The sequence below is a fragment of the Excalfactoria chinensis genome, chromosome 2 (assembly GCF_039878825.1).
Source record: "Excalfactoria chinensis isolate bCotChi1 chromosome 2, bCotChi1.hap2, whole genome shotgun sequence".
NCBI classification, from domain to species: domain Eukaryota; kingdom Metazoa; phylum Chordata; class Aves; order Galliformes; family Phasianidae; genus Excalfactoria; species Excalfactoria chinensis.
The window spans coordinates 88,694,406-88,711,742 of NC_092826.1; the positions used below are offsets into that span (position 1 = coordinate 88,694,406).

The 17,337-nt window shown below is 42.0% G+C and overlaps 1 protein-coding gene across 5 annotated transcripts in view; it reads left to right on the top strand.

The window, feature by feature from the left end:
* The window catches only part of NFATC1 (nuclear factor of activated T cells 1), a 115,548-nt gene that overhangs the window by 57,823 nt on the left and 40,388 nt on the right, over nt 1–17,337 (top strand). For 4 of the 5 annotated variants that reach the window (XM_072328315.1, XM_072328317.1, XM_072328318.1 and 1 more), the window contains exons 7-8: nt 8,178–8,233; nt 9,942–10,074. In XM_072328315.1, coding sequence (XP_072184416.1) covers nt 8,178–8,233; nt 9,942–10,074 — 189 coding nt within the window. Of the gene's footprint in view, nt 1–8,177; nt 8,234–9,941; nt 10,075–13,575; nt 13,699–17,337 lie in introns of those variants that run through there. The other variant, XM_072328319.1, reaches the window with a different exon arrangement.

The following is a 17,337-nucleotide window of genomic DNA, read 5'->3' on the forward strand; positions in this document are numbered from 1 at the left end:
GGTTTTTTACTTCAGAAGTCTTCGAGAAAATACAAGACAAAAGATAACACTGAAGAAAATTGGCCAGGATTATCCTGTTGAGTTTTAGCTGCAGAGATGCAGGTTCTGTCTACTAGAGGTTCCCAGAGGAAAGTAGAATTGTGAAGACAAGGAGATAAGAGAGCTGTAACCACAGATAGAATGCAGGACTGACGATAGGTGGGTGGGCTTGGTTCTCTGTGCTTGCTCTGGAGATATTCTGTAGGCATGTAAAGCTTCAGTTTTACTGGTATTTTGAGTGTATTAAACCGGGAATTAGTGAGAATTTTTAAATAAAAACCTCAGACCAAGATCAGTTTAAATAGAGGGAGGTGCCAGAGAGCACAAATTGTGTAACCAGTCTCCATTCTGCTGAAAATAGTATCTGGCAGGTCATTTCAGATGGTTTTGGCTCAATATGAGCCTTAATCAGTCTGTTTTCAGCACAGTGCCTCTTTTTCGTTACCTGGACTAAAATTACTCTTTGTTTTCAAAATGCTTGAACACAGAAAATTAAGACTGTTAGACACACTGTGGCAAAAATAGCAAAAAGCGTGCCATTTAGGCAAAGTGAGGCCCTCAGCTTCTGAGGGGACAGATGGGAACCAGATAGGAAGTTCACATCTGGCACAGATACCAATGCACTGTAAGATACAGTTTGTACTGCATTTTTATTGCAAGATTACTGCAATACACTTGTAATGTAAATTGCAATTAAATTGTACTGTAAAAAAGAGAGAAAAGGTACGTAAAACATCATATGCATGACAGACTTGCTTAAGTATACATAATATTTATATGTAAGTTCAGGACTGCAAAAACATAGCTACGCAAAATCACGCAGAATCACAGGATGGTCTGGATTGGAAGGGACCATAACGATCATGAATCTCCAACCCCCTTTTCACAGGCAGGGCCATCAATCTCCCCATTTAATACTAGACCAGGCTGCCCAGGGCTCCATCCAACATGGCCTTGAACACCTCCAGGGACAGTGCATCCACAACCTCTCTGGGCAGCCTGTTCCAGCACCTCACCACTCTCATAGTAAAGAACTTCCCCCTAACATCCAACCTAAATCCTTCTCTCCTTCAACTTAAAACCATTTCCCCTTGTCCTGCTGTTATCCACCCTTTTAAAGAGTTTACTCCCCTCCTGTTTATGGGCTCCCTTTCGGTACTGAAAGGCTGCAATTAGGTCACCCAGCAGCCTTCTTTTCTCCAGGCTGAACAAGCCCAGCTCCCCCAGCCTGTCTTCATAGGGGAAGTGCTCCTGCTCCCTGATCATCATATCCAAATGCTGCAAATGCTTGTAAGGGGGCACAAAGATATACAGTTGCTTTAATGTGAAAATACAATTAGGGAAGTTCTGCAGAAGCCTTGCTGTACAGAGTCTAGCGCATGCCAGGGATGGGGAACCAAAAAATGGAATCAATGTCTGCAGTGAGACATTAGGCTGAGAGGAGAGTTGAGAAAAGTAGCTGGGATCTTCCTGGCAAGGGAAAGGGAAATAAAAGACATGAAAATCAGAGTGGCTGCCTTTGCCTGTAATTCTCAGCCCAAGCACAGACCTGGCCTAACCTGCCTCATGCATGGAAATTGATTGCATCTTCTCACAAAGCTGAATGACTGAGTGACAGGACTTTACCTTAGTTTTTGTCTTCTTTTCTCACTGGAGGCCCATCCTTTCCTTCTGGACGTATTCACGGATCAGTAGTCTCAGAGCCAGGAGAGTACATCTGAGGGAAAAAGGGGTTGGCAAGCAAATTAAAACTTGACAAATCCTTCAGTGCTAAAGGAGCTGAATATGTGCTAACGCAGCTGAATACAAAGGTAGACTTTACAGAGCACCTCAAAACTGCACTGTATAAACATTTTCCATTGCATCTGTGTCCTACCTGTTCTGAACATGTTAAAGTAATCTGGTATGTAATATAGGCACTATTGTTTAGGGTAGTCTCACAGCACATTAATCAAGGAGTGGATTCCTGTGGGGGTATAGAGTTATTTTCACTGTCTTACTTGCAATATATGAATGTAAATACAGATTTACAGTCCAGCCAGCACAATCAAATTTGGTTGAGCTTTAGGGTGAAGGAATATAAAATGTACACTGTGTATAGGCAGTGAAATCCCAGATGATGTCTACTCTTGTATCTCAGATGAACACTGTGCTGCTAAAGGGTATAGGCTGTTTTAACCCACTGTAATAAAGTAAGATAGCTTAAATACATCAGAACTCTCCCTTTATGCCCATTTCATTGGTCTGAGATATAAGTAGTTGCCAAATACATGTGTTACATACTCCCAGGTTTCAAGTCTTGGAGTTTTGTTTTGGTTCTGTATATCATTTTCCCTTTCTGTCATCTCTCAGCCTGTAATGAAAGTTATACTGGCGACTTGATTGTTGTGAGTTTGCAAACCTTTGTCACTATTCTCACAGTTCCCTGGAGAAAATAAGGTAAATTAGTTTTGGAAATCCTTGGAAGCCCAGCCTTCCTGATGGGCAGTGAGGAGAAGTAGAAGACAGTACAAGATTTCTTTGGAAAGTCTTTACAGCTGTTTGACCCTGTGGCTGTTTTGTTTTGAACCTGAGTATTGTAGCTTGCTCTGAAAGTAATACCTCCTATTTATTTCCATGGAAACTACAACGAAGAGCACAGTTACACTATTTGATAGAGCAGATTTTCACCTACCAGACAATGTTTTTCAGCTTCATCATCACCACTAGCTATGCATTTTTGCCAGCATTGAACAAGAGCCTTCGTGCCACACTTGTAAAAATCTGTACCAGTTGAGGTGATCCACTGTTTCACAGGTGCTGTGATGGTGTCATTGCTTGGAAAATGCCCACACAGTCCATCTGATGGAAGTTAGATGGGAGTCAAAGCAGATGGTAGTCAAAAGATGCCAAATCTGGACTATATGGTGGGTGTGGTTGGACAGTCCAGCCAAGACTGCAGTGTGCTCTTCAAACTGATATGGAGCCTGCTGTTATGTTGCATGAGAAAGGTTGTCTTCTTCTCTGGATTAGTTCTGGAAACTTGAGCCTTCAGCTTAGTCATTGTCAGAGCTCCTTTTCAAAAGACAGTGCACATCACTTCACCTGCTGATGGCTTGGACTTTTTCTTCCATGGGGAATTCAAATCGTCACCACTCCATGGACTGATGTTTTGACTCCATTTCATAATGAAGACACACCACATCTCATCACCAGTAATGATGTGATCCAGAAAACTGTCACCTTCAGCGTCATATTGTCTCAATAGTTCCTGACAAACTCACATATGCTGTTCTTTCTCTGCCTTTGTGAGCATTTGCAAACTTTGCAGTATTCCAGCACAGACACCATTGTTTGCAACACACTTAAGTTGATACTCGTTTCCGCCCACAGTTCCCTGGTTGGTGGTTCTGGGCAGCCTGCTCTAGTGATTGGTGACCCTACTTATGGCAGAGGGGTTGAAACTAGATGATCTTTGAGGTCCTTTTCAACCCAGGCCATTCTGTGATTTCATTATTCATGCAGATGAGCTGATCGAGACACTTCTTTTCATGGTGTGACAGCTGTGCATGGCCATCCAGAACATGGGTTGTCTTTCAGAGTGCTATCAGATCTGCTGAAACAATCCACCCTCCACTCCACTGTGCTCACAGCCACTGTTTGATCCCCATAAACGTTCAACAAGCATTGATGAATGTCAGTGGCTACCATTTTTTTCCACAGGGAGGAATTCAGTCACACATCTTGGCTTAAGAACTTCTTTACGGTGAGGGTGACGGAGCACTGGAACAGGCTGCCCAGGGAGGTGGTGGAGTCTCCTTCTCTGGAGATATTCAAGACTCGCCTGGACGCCTACCTGTGCGACGTGGTGTAGGGAGCCTGCTTTGGCAGGGGGGTTGGACTCGATGATCTCTAGAGGTCCCTTCCAACCCCTATAATTCTGTGATTCTGTGATTCATGCGCATTTCCATGTCAGTCGGCATTTTGTCAGACTGCCCCTTTGCTGCCATCTGCCACACAGCAACAAGGTATAACAGAATATCGACAGGAAGGTTCAGACTCTCCTACCACACCACCAAGTTCTGCCTCTGATGTTGTGGGTCAACATAATAAAATAGAAGGCATAACTTTCAGAGCAGCCCTCGTCCATATGCTGTGGTCTGCTAGGTTTTATGTGTGAGTTTACACTACTTTTTTCATGCTGCTTCTGTGTTAAAACAAGCTCCTACAGTGCATTTTTTTATGTGGAAATCTTTTAGCTGGGTGTGGTGGGGAAGCCGTTCAGTGACTCATACTGCAGGGAATTCCCTAATGAATTAGAGTATTTTTACTTCTGGAGTTTTGCGCAGTTTCCTTTAACACTGGAGTGAGCACTTGATAAGAGCAGACTACAAAGACCCATTCATCGTTGAGCTGCTCCATTTTAAAAATTGGATGTTTGTATTTTGCAGAGCTGAAAATCCACCCCAAGTAACATGGTAGGTTCACAGCATTTCATCATTCATAATCCCAGGTGCTCTGAGTGCTGACAAAAATGAATCATGGTGAAGTACAACCAAAGCAGAGACTGCTATAAATACCAGCACAGTGCAGTGATGAGTCTTTAAACATGAGGCTTTCTGACAAAACTCAGTGTCTTCAGCTGCCAACAGTGCTGTTGGCCACCTGTGAATGAAGCACAGCTCTGTGCCAAGCCTGGGTCAGGTGGGCACAGTCAGAGAGCTCTTGCAAGATGGGGCTTCATGTGCTGGCATCCTTGTGCTGCCTTTTCAGAAGAGGTGGGATTCAGAGCTCCTTCAGGCCCATGGCATGAATCACTGTTGAAGTCTTGGTTTGTCAAATCAGCTGCTTTTGGCATCATGGGAGAGGGTCTCTCTGCTGGTTACTCAGATGGGCTTTTTCCCTCTGATTCTATGTGCAGCTGCTTTGTTTGTTTTTTTTTCCTTCTGTAAATCAAACAAAAAAAGGAACCTAAACAAACAAGCAAAAAACCAAACCCAAAACAATACCTTGACTTTTTAGCTTTATAAAGAGACGTCTTTCTGCTGAAAACATTGCAAATAAATCTGAAAACACCAAAACAAAGCCAGACATTTGGTTGGGAGAAGACACTTATTACTTGGTATAAGTAAACAGCAAAGTGAGAGAGAATGAAATAAGACCTTTGGAAAAGCCTTTTTCTCCTTCCTCTCTTTCCCTACTTGCCTTCTCCTCTCCTTCCTCTCCTACCTCTTTCTATCCCCCTTCTCCATATAACGACTGACTGCCCATTTGGGTACAGTAATTCCAGAGAGTAAACTTTAACGGGAATGCCTGAAATGTGTCTGCTTCAGCTTTGTGTTATGTCTGTAATTTGAATTATTTGCATTTTGGAAAGGTATAAATTGCTCTGGTGTACTTTGGTTGGCCGGCAGCCAGGAGGGAGTTGCCTTGGGCTCTGAACCAGGCTGCTGCAGATGTGGCAGGCATACAATGGAAACTTTTGTGGTTGAGCAGTCCTCACTCCTCAAGCACACTGACGGGAGATGGTATCCCGCCTGCCTCTGAGGGTCCTCAGCACATGTGGCAATGGGGGCAATGCAGTTTTCTCTGGTGGAGGCAGATTTTCTCGGTGCTTTGAGCTCCCACAAACCGTTCCAGAGCCACTATTAATTTCTCTTTTTAAAAAAATTCAGCTGAACTATATAAACCTGCAAAACATGTTTACTGTAAGAGGTTGACGTAGTGGTCTAAGGTTTCCCTCCTGGAGCTGATCCCAGTCCGTGGGCGTTGAGATTTCCCTCTTGGTTTACCAGACGTAATATGAGGAATTGTCTTTTTTTTTTTTGGAGTCTCTGCTTCATAACAATTTTTCCTCCGTGTGTTTTTGTTAAATGAAATGTCACTAGCTGTTAATGAGTTGTCTATTCCCTACTCCTTCTCTCTCTTCACCTTCCCTGCAGTTGTCAAGCAGCAATGATCTGCACAGTCTCAAGAGAATTAATTGGAGCAAAAACTGTATTGTTCTTAACTAGCTTCCAGAGGCAATCCACGGCTCTGGATTTTTATTTTCCTAATAGTTTAGCTTACAGCATTTAAAATATTTCTGAACAAACTCTCTTTGTCATCATAAAAATTTCAAAAGCACATAAAGGCACTGCTGCATGAAGTAATTGAAAGATTAGCGATAGTTGGAGTCATTTTGAATTTTACTGAAGTATTGGCAGGAAATAAAAACCAGAAACCTGAATCAGATCATTCGTCTCTCAAAGCAGAAATTAAACACTGCAAGAAGACTGAAGTAATGTAATACATTTACGAAGGTACACCTTTAGATTTAAGAAAGGGGGAAAAAAAAAAAAAAAAAAAAAAACAAGCCAACACAAAAACCCATGCAAAGCCTCCTAGCCTTTGCAGAATGTGTGATAAGTGTCAGTCTTGTGTCACCTTTCCAATTGATTGATTAACTGGATGGGAAGGAAGTGAGGGGCTGCAGGCACTCTGTAGGGAGGGAGAGGGAAGTAGAGGAGCCCACTTCCAGCCAACAGGTATGTCATGGCTTGCAGAATATTGGTCAAGTTTTTTTACTGACAGCTTGGGGGAAGCATCTGTTGGATAAATTGTGATCACCCGTCTTCCAGAGAACTCTGCTTTGGTGCTGGCACTCCTAAAGCCATTGCTAAGGAGATTTGAGCATGGTTTGGCTGAGGCTTTTTTTCCCAGCCCAAACGTGGCAATGCCAATTAAAGGGATTCCTTTTCCACTGTCACGGTTTAAAATGTAGGAAGAAACGAAGGGCAGTTCTGCTAATTGTTTCCTACAGAAAGACCTGCCAAATCCACTGTGCTATTTGTGTTGCAGTTTTCACATTGCATTTCTTTCCATACGTTAAAAAGAATTGGTTTTGGATGTGAAAACAATCGCCAGTGCTAGTTCCTCAGCAACATTCCTTTCACAGTAGGACAGCTGTACACAAAAATACTATTTACAGACATTTGTAATAAATCAGACAGTTCTAAATACATCACCTCTATCCTGGCCATGAAAGTGAAGAGAGAAGAGAAAGTGAATTCACTCTTTCACCTTGTTGAGAGCTGCTTTTCTAAGGCAGGCCCACATCTGTGTGATGAAGTTCAAAATAGTTAATATTTGTATTAGTGTGTCCTGATGCTGCAATAAATACACAAAAGAGATAACTTAAAATCTGATTTTCCTGTTGAGTCCACTGACATCTGACAGTGGTGGGACTCATTAAGCTGCATGTGTCCATGCTGCTGAACTTAGACAACAGTCTGCTTGTGGCCTTTCGTACATGTTTGTGTTTTTCTAGGCCTGCAGAGTGGAAACCTTATGTTTTGTTTGTTTGGGTTTTTTTGTCAAATTTCTCCATTGCATCTTGAAGCCACAAGGAAGAAGAAGGCCTGCTATTGACCAATTACTTCTGTGTCAAGCATAGAAAAGGAGACCAGATGAAACCAATTTATTCCAATAGGCAGGTACTCAGTATAAACTGATCATTGTGGCTTAAATTCATTTTTGCTTGAAAATGTGAATACATTGAATTAAGAGGACCCAACACACCACTCAAAGCAGCTATCGCAAACTATAGGTTGAACCTCTTTAGCTGAGCTAAACAGTGGAGTCACAATTCATAGAAGCTACATTTCCCAGTGCATTGTCTTGCTGTTCGTTCCAAGCAGTAAAAATATGTCAAGCCAGACTAGGATTACATTAAAATGAAGTACTGGATGGCTGAGGAGCTTTCTTACTGCTATATTTTTGTTTTGTTTTGCTTAATATTAATGTTGAATGCAACTGACTCTGTAGACTGTGATCAAAAGAACTTACAGGTAACAGTATTTTTGTCAAAATGTTTGGGAAACTAAAAAAGAAAAGTTTTGTATGCTGTTCAAATTAGTGACAGAACACACCACGTCACATCACAGTATGCTGAACTGTGATGATGGTACACTCCTTAGAGAATGCTAAACAGGCTTCAGTAGCAGGTCATCCAAATGGCTTCCTGGTTGGGGAAGGCTTGAGATATGTGTTCTGAGAGCTGTTTTTCATATATATGCAGTGCTCCTTCCATCAAAGAGATCTTTTGAAAGTCCTTCTTTTTTAGGCTTGGGAGGAAAAAAAAAAGACAGAACTAGATATCTTTTTCTTTTGTCTTTTAGATGGTCACCATGTGTGGGAAATGGAAGCCAAAACTGACAAAGAAATGTGCAAGCCAGTAAGTCTGCCTTAAATATTTTAACATCAAGATGAAAAACATATATTGCCTTCTCTAGCACTGTTACTAAAGAGGGATTTCCAAGGCTTTGGCAGTGTGTCTCCTCACTGAAACAGAACAAGTACTTGGGCCTCCCCTTCTGGAAATCTTTCTTTAATGGGAGCATGGGGTAAAAAGCCTTTATTGGAAGCTGTCCCAAAAGTAGAAGAGACCATTTGGAAAATATTTTTTCATTGCCCAGGATGGGCCAGCCCTGTCTGCTCATCTTCTGTCTTGCTGGGTTGGTTCTTCTCTCTGCTCCCAAAACAATTTCTGATCATTTTCCCTGGCTTTCCTGTACCTTCAGCAGACGAAATCTGAGTCCTCTCACAGGAGAGCAAACCCAGGACTGGAGAACTGTGGCTCATTCAGCCATGACTATAAGTGGGAAATATGGCAACTATTTTACTTCTTCTGTAGCAATATGCTATAGCTTGTTAGCTGTGAACCTACTGGAGACAGACAGGCACACAATTTGAAAGACCTCATCTGAAAGCAGGCCAAATGTTAAGATTACCATTCCCTTTTATTGCATCAAAGTGCCAGAGAGGTTTTGATGATCACAGCAGATTATGCTGTGCATTTGTGGAAGCTGATGCTCTAGCAGACAAGTCTCTCCTCAGCCCCATGCTGGAGCACTTGTTTTATGACAGTGGAAGATCATCTGCATGATCTTCAGAGCTCCTTCTTGTACAACTAGATATTCTTGAAAGATCTTCCATCCACAAAAATTATCATGCTCAAAACTTCCTGAGGTGTTAGTTAAAAAAAAAAAAATAAATAAACAAACACCAAATACATTTCATTTTGAAAAATGTGAATACTTGAATAATTGTATCCCTGTCCTAATTTTCCTTTCAAAGGAAGTTATATTAGGTCAGGATATACCTGGGGACAGCCTGCTATGCCAGCTGAGTAGTTGTGCTTTCTACTACCACATTAGAGACTATAGCTTGATTTTGGGCCCAAATTCTTGTGTAAAGGAAAAAGCTGATGGCTAATGAACCTGTAAAGACCTGAGCCATGCTAATATTTCATTTTGCAATTATGAAATCCTTTTTTTTGGGTCATGCTTTGCTCTACTTACTTTGAACTGCTTGACCTCACCTATGAGGCTCTTCTCAGCCCTCCTCAGTGTGCCACTGATGTCTGTGTATGCAGATGTCCCAGGCAGCCTCCAGTGTGCTTACCATGTATGTATGGTAAAGGCATCCTAACAGGAACCTGGTCAGCCTGTATCTCATCTTCTCCAATGTCCTTCATAAAGTTGATGGCCCTGCACAGGGAGGCAGAGGAAAGCCCCAGGACTTCTGAAAACTAGCATCCTGTTAAATGTGCCCCCTTCCACTTAGCTGTGCAAAGTCCAGCCTAAAGCCAAGCCCGTCACAGCGTCTCACACTCACATATAAATCAAGGGTGCTTGTCCTGCCCACCAGCGCTGGATGCTTATGCTGGATAGCTCAGAGCTGGAAGGAGCTGTAGCGCTTGTCTGCACAAAGAACACTGTGGGCAGCAGGAGGCAATCCCTCCAAATGAAACCTACCAGTTCCTTGGGGAGAGTGCAGTTCTCCTTGGGAGACCGGTCTTCTCAGAGTTAACATATAAATGCTATTGTACATTTTGTCTGCCTTAGTCATGCCCTGACTTTCTTATTTATTTGTTTTTGCAGAATTCATTGGTGGTTGAGATACCACCTTTCCGCAATCAGAGAATTACCAGCCCTGTTCAGGTCAACTTCTATGTCTGCAATGGAAAGAGAAAGAGAAGCCAGTACCAGCTTTTCACCTATCTTCCTGCTAATGGTAATAAAATATGTTCCTTATTGTCTATTAGTAAACATAAGATATAATAAGATACATGACACTGATAATTCTTTAGTACCCTGAGTAACTTGCCACCATACTTGACATTAAGAGTGAGAAAGAAACCACAAGGGTTGCTTTTCTCTCTACTGCCTGCACAAGAGAACTCTGCCAATTACTTTAATTTTGTATCGGTGGCAGAGACATGTTGAAACAAGGAGTTTTCTGCTTTTTGGAGGTAACGAATTCCTGCACAAACTGACATGTGTACCCACAAATTGTGAACCTGCTGAGGTATGTGCTGGGATGCTGACACCCCTCAGTCTGACTTTTGGCCCCAGATGGTACACTGGATTTGAATACTAAATCTGAATTTTCATCACACCATTACAGTGTGTTTGGCTCAGCTGGAGGTGGAGTAAGGATTCCTCATCAAGTCATCCTTTACACGGCTGTCTCTCTCAGGGTAGAAGTAGTGCTACACAGTGGTCCTACTCTTGGGCAGCAGTGAAAAGTGTAGTGTGTATGGAGATCAGAGTGTTCTGCACAAATGCTTCGTGCATAAGGAAATGTTTAGAAACAAGTATTCCAGTTTATTTCTGGAAGATTATATCGGTAACAACAAAGTGACAATAAAATATTTGTGCTAGCTAAGTAGGCTTGTAGTAGAGCAAACAGATTATTTGAAACTGGTCATTTTCTGAGAGCAATTTTTTGGGGGGGAAAGGATGATGGTTTTGTTTTTGTTGTTCTGGAAGTCAAGGGAATCAGAAAAATGATTCGGTTTTTGCTTTTTGTAGACTTCACAATGAAAATAGTCTCTCTCAGGTAAATTCCCACACAAAAATCCTTAAGTCATGAGACGTGGCTTGAAGAGACCTGCCAACGTATTGCAGATGAAATCCCATAAAATGCATATTTGGAGTTTCACCTGGTTAGTTCTCATGCACTCCAGACTTTTATCAGGATTTTAAAATAAGAATACAAGAAACCTGACACGGGCAACTTACTCCTTATTGCATACGTGCTGAGTAGTTATGCTTCACCGAATCAGCTTGCTTATGCAAATTGCATCCCCAGTGGGTACATCTGTGTATATTTAAAGACTTCTCATTTCTAAAGTTGAAAAGAGTTGTTATTCTCTTGCACAATACTTTTTAACAACTAAAATCTGTTGTAAAGGCCAAAAGGTATTGTGATGCTACCCAAGTTACCAATATGACTACTTCAAATACATAAAAGTATCTCAGTTGGAAAAGACCTACAATGTCATCAAATCCAGCCATCAGCCTGACATGCCCAAGGGACAGGATGCCATGCAGTGAGACCCAGACAGGCTTGAGCAGTGGGCTAAGGAGAACCTCATGAGGTTCGACAAATGCGAATGCAACATCTGGTTCCTGGGTTGAGGCAACCCCCACTACCAATATAGATTGGGGACAAAAGAGATGAGCACAGCCCTATTGAAAAGGATTTGTGAGTACTGGGGGATGGCAAGCTGGACATGAACCAGCCATGTGCCCTCACAGCCCAGACATCCAATCGTATCCTGGGCTGCATCAACAGATGCGTGACCAGCAGGTCAAGGGAGGTGATCCTGCATCTCTACTCTGTGCTGGTGAGACCTCACCTGGAATACTGCATCCAGATGTGGAGTCCTCGGTACAGGAGAGACATGGACCTGTTGGAGTGCATCCAGAGGAGGGCCCAAAAGTGAGCCAAGGGATGGAACATCTGCCCTTTGAGGACAGGCTGAGAGAACTGGGGCTGTTATGCCTGGAGAAGAGAAGGCTCTGGGGAGAACTGATAGCAGCCTTTCAGTATAAAGGGGGCTATGAGAAAGAAGAAGACAAACTCTTTAGCAGGGCCTGTTATGACAGGAGAAGGGGAAATGGTTTCAAACTAAAAGAGAGGAGATTTAGACTGGATGTAACAAATAAGTTTTTTTACAACTAGGGTGGTGAAGCTCTGGAACAGGTTGCTCACAGAGGTGGTGAATGTCCTATCCCTGGAGACATTCAAGGTCAAGCTGGAATAGGCTCTGAGCAACCTGATCTAATAGTGGCTGTCCATCTTCACTGCAGAGGAACTGGACCAGATGGCCCTAAAAAGTCCCTTCCAACTCAAACAAATGTATGATTCTACTATACCAGGAAAGCTGCTGTTTATTAAGCAGCATGTTTCCTCTCCAGCATTTACATAGGACTTTTAAAAATGTTTTATTCTAAACCATGGGAGTAATATTGTCTGTTAGAGTTGGTTTATGGTATCACCAATATGTGGTTGAAACATTTGATATTTCATTTGACGTGTTGGGAATAGCTACCTGGTGACAGGCAACAGAGACCCAGTCTAGGCTTTATTCTGCAGACATCTTTAGTTATGGTAATTGTTGAAAACGTGGGGAGTCATATTTAGCCAGCTGTTCTGATTTGAATTCCTGTGAAATCTTTTCATTTCAGTGTAGGGAAATGTTAAGGAACAAATATAAAGCCACAGCAGGGGGAATTGGAAGCTAGTATTGAGTAGCAGATTTAACTTTTCCTGTTTCTGTTTGGTTCCCCACTGACACTGACATTCTCTTTACATAGATGCGTACATGTGCATAAGTAGTTGAAAAATATCTTATGTTCTTTGCAAACTCTCGCATAACAGTGGTAAGAGTGAATGTAATCATCAGAATATTCATTTATTTATAAACTTACTTAGCTGTATTATAAGTGAAAGGTTTTGCCCTGTTTTGATAGTAATTGTTTCCATTGTGCCTTTTAAAGATAGATAGGATCAGCTTGACTGCATATTCAGGAATTAGTCACAATGACTAAATCAGTCTCTTAAGTTGCTGTGTTTTTAGCAATGATTTTTAGGATATTTTCTTTATTTGATTTCAGTTACTAAATTATTTTAAAGTTTCAAAGCATTATAAAAGAAACTAAGTTCTGCTCATTAAGGAAAAGAGTTTTGTTTGAGTCAACAAGCACCGTGTGATCTAGGTACAAAAAATGAATAGAGATAAGCAGTATTTTTGTCCAGGTAACACTCTGTCTCTTGTTATAAATTCCACAAATATAGATGATGTAGTTTTTTGACAAGCAAATGTCAAAGTGGATCATCAAGTATGAAATGTGATCTTAAACACATAGATGTTATCCTGTAAGCTTCTCATTCAGTGCTTTAGTCAAAATGCTAGCATTTAATTGCCATAATTCTTCAGCTTGTTCTGCATTGGGGATTTTGTCAAAACCGCATGATACACATTAGATATATTTTACAGCCCAACTGGACTGTGCCAAAGCAAAATACTGTGTATGGACGCATATAGCCCAGATATTGTGCAAACCCCATGGCCGTGCTCCTGGGGTGGGTTTGTGCATGTGCAGGCAGTTGCAGCCAGTGGGACGAACACACATGGAGAACTAGGGACTCACTGTGTGGCTGCCACCCAGACTGCAGAGCAATACTTTTGCTTTCCTGTAGCTCCTGTTTCTCCTCATTCCCTAGGAGAAAACAGCCAGTGGATCCAGGGACATGTGACGTCACTCATCCCACCCCCAGTGGATGATCCTGGAGTGTCTCCATGGAGTACAGCTCTGTGACATGCAGGCAGCACAAACTGCCCTCTCCTCTCCAATAGATTGTTACAGTTTCACTGCCATAAGGCTTCTCCTGTGCTGCGGAGACATGGCAGGACTACACTCAAATGTTTTGTAGATCAGGAGCTTACTTGGTAAAAACGTGTTCCTGTCTCAGAGAAAAGAAATAAAAACATAAATGGAAATCTTACTGTTCGATAAATGAAAAGTTTCAAAAGCAAAACAAAACAAAGTAGAGGCTTCAAAAGTAAGAGACTAGGTCTGGGGAAGGGGGCCAGATTAAGTCTTTGGTTGGGGACAGACTGTGAACCTGAGTACTTGTAATCCACTTTTAATTGAAATTTTTCATTACCGGTTCAGTTCTGCTGAATTTGTACTATCCCCAATCCTGTATGTGCCTGTATTGTGCATAAATGGCTGCAGTAGGATTTTTTTTTAGTAGCACTTCACTATGATGCATCACCGAGCAATTGCATATCAGTTTTGTCCTGGAGCTTTTAAGCTTTATGGTTCTCCATACCACTCCCCAGGCATGCCTAGTACAGAAATAAAAGTTGTTGCCTTACCACTGTGGCACAGGTGAATCCCCACAGTTCATATGGTAAGTACTAATTTGTCTTGCACTGCCTCATCCCATTAGAATACGAGGAGCAAAGCTCAGTACAGGCACTGCAAAACCTCTACAAAGCACAATGTACAAATACTTGGATATCTTGCCTTAGAATCCCTCCAGTGCTGTAGCTCTGTGCAGTTGTGCTCTGTTGACTCTATTATGCACAGCAGAACATTTCAGAATGCCATTATTGAACTTCTAGTAAAATGCTGTTTTTTTCCCCATATGTTTATTACTGTGTATCATTTTTCTTATGTGAATTTATCGTGCCATTGGCATATATATGCCTCTCAAACAGGAGGAATAGTCTTCTGAAATCACTAGATTTAAGTGGTAGCATTTGAAGAATAACCAGAAGATGAAGAAGCACACAATCTGATATGCACGCTGTGGTTCAAAATCCTGTGCTTTCATCTGCTAAGAAAGCTGAAGGAGTTCTCCAGCACAGATGCAAGACTGCAGAAGATTTTAAATAATTCACTGAATGATAAGAGCTGAATCTCTGTTGTTGGGTTGGTGGTTTTTTTGTTGTTGGTTTTTTTTTTTTTTTTGGTGTGTGGTTTTTGTTTTTTGTTTGTTTGTTTGTTTTCAGGTATTTTTTAAGTAGGTACATCAAAACAGAGGAAACTTGTTCAAAACCTTACTTTTTGCAGATAGATGCTAATGGTCTTTGTGATTCTGTTATCTGACAAATACTATACAGATACTACAGTGAGGAGTGAACATAGAACAGTTTCCTTTGTACTTTATTCAGATAGATAGTGATGATATTTGACAAAGCAAATACAGAGTAGTTTGTCCAGGAAATATTTAATACATGGGAAAAAAGAAAGTTGATGTGTCTTGTTCACTGGAATGAATAATTGGCTTTTGCAAAGTGTAGATGATAAAGCATTTCCAGTTTCTGTTTCTGTCAGGCTTCTTAATTTTAAAATCATTATTAAAAAAAAAAAAAAAAAATCAATCCACTACTTCTAGTATTTATTACAATTGTGTTGCTTTGCTTGTAGTTTTTACATGTGTTTTGCCATCCGTAGGGCCAGATTTACAAGAGCATAGCCTTCACTTTGACAACTAGCTTTTCTGAAACCTCTTTACTTTTGTGCCGGCAGCTCCATAAGCTGGGGTGGAATCTTACGTATGAAAGTCTGGCTGCTTAGACAAGGGGCTTGGTAGGAGCAGAGGTTCTCTGGATGCATGTGTGCTGGACTGTGCCAAGAGTCTGCCTGTGGTGACTGGATGTGCCTTGTTATTGTTTGCTGCTCAGCAGTGGGAAAGTAAAGAAAGTTCTTTGTGTGCTTCTGAAAATGGTGAGCGGTGCCCACTGCACATTTTTGTCAGCATCTTACTAACTTCCTGCCTCAGCTCTAAAATTATCTCAAGTGTGCTATAGATGAGTATATTCAGCAGTTTTCTAGTGATTACATTTAGCAGATGTGCCTCTGTTTAACCTCACTTCTTCCGCCCACAGCTCACTTTCTAAGTGACAACACCACCTTGGTCACATTAGCAGAAAACAATAAAATGAGGATGCAAAGCATTGCTGCTCTAATGTGACATTGAGCACACTTTTTAGTGATCATTTTCTGACACCTCTCAACTCTGAGTATTTGCTCAATTATCATGTCAAAGCTGGCAAAATTATTTACCTAGCCATGGCTGCAAAAATGCCATAAGAAGGGGGTGGTTGGGGAAGGAAGGGGAAGTGGGGCTGGATTGTGAAAGGGTCACAGACTGGAGATGGACAGCCACTGCAAGGAGGAATGCTTCCGTGCTGCAGTAAGGCAGTGAGGCAGGAGAAAGCATGAGGGGAGGGGTGAGAAGGAATGGAGCAATGCTGCTGACAAAGTCATGGGACACCCACGTGGCCAGGTGAACTCGAGTGGGGAGGAATGGATGCCCACCCCTGAGGACCCTAAGCAGCACAGGCGCAGACCCTTCCTAGCACCTTCTAGCCAGACTGGTTGAAGCATGAAAGTGAGGAGTATAAAAGGAGACATGAAAGAGGAGGTGCACATCACATGCAGACCTGGTTTGGATCTGCACTGGACAAGCGAGTGCAGCAGAGACAGGCCTGAAGCCCTGGATCTGCTGCAAGTCTTTTTGTTGAGCCCAGGGAACAGCTGGATCACTGCAAAGCCTGCGCAGAGCAGGAAGGGAAGGGGGGTTGGCCACAAGGGATTATTATTTATTTTTTTTTAAGGTGAAAATATGAATCATGGTTGCTCATTTTTATAGTATGTGCTGTTAAGTTTATTTCATTTTGGCTGCTAGGTGACTGATTGCTACTTTTGACATTTAACAGAGTAACAAAAAGCAGGCAAGATTTTGTCAGAGTCCTGTTTCCATTTAAGAGGATAGCTACATTCATCATCAGCAGGCCCATCAGCCTTGCTACTCCATTCCAGCAGCAGAGCAAGGTCCATGGTGGCAGTGGAGAAGAGACATTTGCATTCCCTTCATTCGCTCCAGCATTACACTGTCAAATACTTCTCCTCCCAGTTGCTTAGTCTCTGCTGGAGGTGCCCATGTTTTGTGTGGGTAATTTTCTGTCTTGACCATCAGGCAGAACCCAGCTGTGTGCATCTGACCTGCAGATGCAGTCATCTTGATCCTTGATTAGAGATTAACTTTGCCTCTCTGTGGAAGACCAAGAAGGAGCATTAGCTGCTGTGATGCCCCTGATAAAGGCAGGAGTGGACACGCACTATATAGGTGCCATTGAGTATGTCTGACCACCAGACTTTGTCACAGCTGAAACAATCACTCAGAATAGTTAAGTTCCAGGACACAAGGTTGTCCTCAAGCAGGACCCCCCCCCTCGCCCCCCTTTTCAGATATTTCGCATAGTTCTGATTCGTGGTTTTGATTGCCAAATCCCTCTGCAGGAGTATTTTAAGGGATCTCTCCCATACTTCCCATTGATTTTACATGTACACGTTATCAAGCATCGGGCTTTAGGATCTTCCAATTAGCTTAAAAGCCAAAAGGTAAAACTGGTGTAAGGGAGAATTAGGTTTAGAATTACATGGGCTGGATTACCAGAGATGGCTATTT